We start from the raw sequence: 4,262 nt of genomic DNA, 5'->3' as shown, positions 1-4,262 counted from the left end.
CCTAGGTGTGAGCAGATTATTCAAATGTGCCTGCAGGCGCAGCAGTAGTAGGGGATTGGAGGCTTGCCTGGCGCACACTGCTATATCACTGCGCCAGCAGCCTGCGCCGAGCGTCATTCCAGCTCCGGGCACCGACACACGCAGCTCGGCGCCCGACGGATACGATTGGCTCGGAGACGGAGACACACACACGCACACACACACACACACACACACACACATAAGGAACAGAGCGCATCACCGTCTAACCACTACAGCCCTGTGCTCCGCCACCAGGTCCTTATTAGAGACCGCTTTCGCCTTTTCTTCTGCGAGGAGACGGTCTGCACGCTGCTTGGGGGGCTTCCATGATGCTCGGAGCGGTTAAAATGGAAGGACAAGAACACACCGACTGGAGCACCTACTACGGAGAGCCCGAGGTGGGTACCTTAAATAATATTTCCTTTTTTTTCGTCCTAAAGCCGATCCCATTTTTATACAACTCAATATTAGCCCTGAGATAATATTAACTTTGTGATCAAATATTGACTTGAGGCGCCTCCAAATCCTCCCCCATCTCTGCGGCGCAGCGCTGCACTATCCTCACAAAGTTGCTTGACATGTAAGGGGGGAAACTTTCACCCGGATTATAATTTCCTAAAGTCTATATGTATCTTTGTGGAATCATTTTCTCTCTCCCTCTCTCTCGTGTTTCCAACTAAACCAACATTTGAGCTATTTGACTGTTGATAGATTGAGTCAAATATTTGTGTTCTAGAGGCAATTCCGCGCTTGTGTGGACACACACACACACACACACACACCCACACACACACATACAATCCCAATTTTAACAGTCAAAATATTTTTTTCAATATTGTATATTAACCTTGGATATTTATTTTTGAATCCCTTATCTGGACGCATCCCACAGTACACTCGTTACATTCATTTTATTCGTTAAATTGAAACTATATCGGCTAGTGAAATGGCCATCGCATCACTTCGTGATACGGCTTCATGTTCTGCATTATTATTGTTATGGTTGTTACTATTATTATTATTATTATTATAAAAAAAATAAAAAATAAAAAATAAAATAATAATAATAATAATAAGAAGAAGAAGAAGAAGAACTATATTATAATTATTATTGTTATTGTTATTATTGTTATTATTATTGTTATTATTATTATTATGATTATAAGTATTATTATTGTTGTTGTTGTAGTGATCATTAATGTCTCTTTATTCCATTTTCAGTGTTATACCTCGGTTGGCAACATGAACGCAGGCCTGGGAATGAACTCTATGAACACCTACATGAGCATGTCTGGCATGAGCACCGCCGGCAACATGACAGCCAACTCCATGAACATGTCCTACGTCAACACGGGTATGAGTCCCTCCATGACCGGCATGTCCCCGGGCACCGGGGCCATGAACGGCATGGGCGCGGGCATGACGGCCATGAGCACCGCCCTGAGCCCCAGCATGAGCCCCATGACCGCGCAGCCCGCGTCCATGAACGCCTTGACCTCCTACACCAACATGAACGCCATGAGCCCCATGTACGGACAGTCCAACATCAACAGGTCGAGGGACCCCAAGACCTACCGCAGGAGTTACACGCACGCCAAGCCCCCGTACTCCTACATCTCCCTGATCACCATGGCCATCCAGCAGTCCCCCAGCAAGATGCTGACCCTGGCGGAGATCTACCAGTGGATCATGGACCTGTTCCCCTTCTACCGACAGAACCAGCAGCGCTGGCAGAACTCGATCCGTCACTCCCTGTCATTCAATGACTGTTTCCTCAAAGTGCCCAGGTCCCCGGATAAGCCGGGCAAAGGCTCATTTTGGACTCTGCACCCGGACTCGGGCAACATGTTCGAGAACGGCTGCTACCTGAGGAGGCAGAAGCGCTTCAAGTGCGACAAGAAGATGTGCAAGGAGTCCGGGAGGAAGGCGTCGGAGGGCGGCTCCAATAGCAGCTCGGAGAGCTGCAACGGGAACGAGTCCCCGCACTCCAACTCCTCCTCCACGGACCACAAGCGGTCCCTGTCGGACCTGAAGAGCCAGGCTCTGAGCCCGGAGCACGCCGCCTCCCCGGTGTCCCAGGCCCAGCACCTCATGGTCCAGCACCACTCCGTGCTGGCCCACGACCCGCACCTCAAGCCCGAGCACCACTACTCCTTCAACCACCCCTTCTCCATCAACAACCTCATGTCCTCGGAGCAGCAGCATCACAAAATGGACCTAAAGACTTATGAGCAGGTGATGCACTACTCCGGATACGGTTCCCCCATGGCCGGGGCCCTTTCCATGGGCTCCATGGCGGGGAAAGGTCTGGACCCCTCGTCCCTCCCCGACACGACTTACTACCAAGGCGTCTACTCCAGGCCCATCATGAACTCCTCATAAAAGCTTTCACCCTATCTAAAAACGGACTATTTCCCAAGCGATTTGTATATTTTGTAAATATATATAGTTTGTGTATAATATGTATTTGGAATATTTTTGACGTTTCCCAACTGATTTAGCGAGTTTGTTAGTCTAGTCTTAATTATTTTAAGAAAGGATGTAAAAAAAAAAAAGTGACTGTTCTGTTCAGAAGTCGGCTTCAGGAATGGATCCAAAGACAACGACTGGCTGTAAAGTAGCATCTGCATAACCTGATTGCTCAATGAATTTTAATGCCGCGCAGGATTTCTTCAATCATTTGTGTAATTCCTATTTATGGCTTGTATAAGTGTATTCTTGTAGTGACAAGAACAGAATCTATATTAAAGTGTTATTGTTTTTGTTTTTCTGAATATGAAAAGCCTGGAATCATTATTATTATTATTATTATTATTATTATTATTATTATAATTATTATATGTTTTTATTTTATTACTACTCAAAAAGCACCAAGCATTGGTTTAGTAACTAAAGTAAATTAAAGCCAACATCGTAGCCACCGGCGTTCAACAAGGTTTGATCTTTTACTTTCAAAATGGGAGAGAATCATAACAATCATAACGTCGATAATAGCAATAATTAACAACCACAACCATGATGCGATAACACATTGCCAAAAACCAAATAAATCAGCTTTATCGCAAGTCTTCGATATAATGTAATTTAATGGGAATTACATCAATGACACATACAGTACATGTCCATATATATCCTATAAGGACCATTCTCGTAGAGTATTTCCAATTTTTAAGGAAATATAAAAAAAATCATGCATCATTTCATAATTTCGAAAAAAAACAAGCATCAAGAAGAGTTTTCATGAAACCTGGCGACTGTTCGACTCAGCATGTGACATATGAGTCACTATAATTCTATTCTGAACAAGGTTTCCACAGTTCAGCCACGGAGACACCGACCTAGGTTAATGTGTTACTTTGGGGGGAAACATGCTACTGGAGTAGAGTCCTCTTTTCAAAATGTGCTCTCCATTAAAACGTGTTTATATGCTTTTCTTCAGAACCTAAAATAGACGAGGCCACCAACAAATTCATATTTTATTTATAGCGACCTTTAGGTCAGTATTTCACATTACGGCACATAATGGATGATATCCCTGTCTTTCTGCCTGTCAAAAAAAATTAAATAATAATAATAATAATAATAATGACAACAACAAAAACAATAATAATAATGATAATAATAATTGTAATAATGATAATAATAATAATGATAATAGTAATAATGCATACACATATAAATAAATACGACATAGCGTTTATTATGCCTCATACTTTCTTTTATCTTCATCCCTTTTCTCTGTCCCACCCTCTTACTGCCTCAGACACACACAGACAGACACTATCTCCTTCTCTTTCGCTTACCTAAAGGCGCGCGCGCGCACACACACACACACACACACACACACACACACACACACACACACAGATTAAGTGTCATTGTCACATAAAAAAGTCTCCCGTGGTTCGGGGAAGAGGGGGCTGATGTGAGAACAGAGTTGGCCCCAATGTGCTGCTCTAACTTGGGGCCTCCATTGTCCACGTCCCGGTTTAAACGTGGTGGGAACCTCCCTTCCTGCTTGATCCTGATCAGATATGGTCGTTTCTCCCTGTTTGTTTGCTTGTTTTTTGGGTTGTTTTTCTTGAGTCGAAATGAGCCCCAAAATCGGCAGATTCCCAGTCGGACCGCGGGGAAGGGGACGCAGGGCTTCACCCCACTCCACCCTCCTGAACGCGCAAGGCCCCAAAGTGTGCGCTTTATTCCGCAGTCCCCCTCTTTACAGATCGCACCCATGATCTGCG

At 44.3% G+C, this 4,262-nt stretch overlaps 1 protein-coding gene across 1 annotated transcript; it reads left to right on the top strand.

Annotated features, from left to right (window-relative positions):
- Positions 1–347: 347 nt before the first annotated feature.
- foxa2 (forkhead box A2) lies at positions 348–2,403 on the top strand (the record flags this gene model as incomplete). The annotated part of the gene is made up of 2 exons (XM_080012432.1): positions 348–419; positions 1,243–2,403. The coding sequence occupies 2 exons, from the start codon at positions 348–350 to the stop codon at positions 2,401–2,403; spliced, it is 1,233 nt and encodes a 410-aa protein (XP_079868558.1).
- Positions 2,404–4,262: the final 1,859 nt, after the last annotated feature.

Source organism: Zeus faber (genome assembly GCF_960531495.2).
Source record: "Zeus faber genome assembly, chromosome: 13".
Taxonomy (NCBI): domain Eukaryota; kingdom Metazoa; phylum Chordata; class Actinopteri; order Zeiformes; family Zeidae; genus Zeus; species Zeus faber.
The sequence above is the reverse complement of the archived record's forward strand: the minus strand, read 5'-3'. Positions and strand labels throughout refer to the sequence as shown.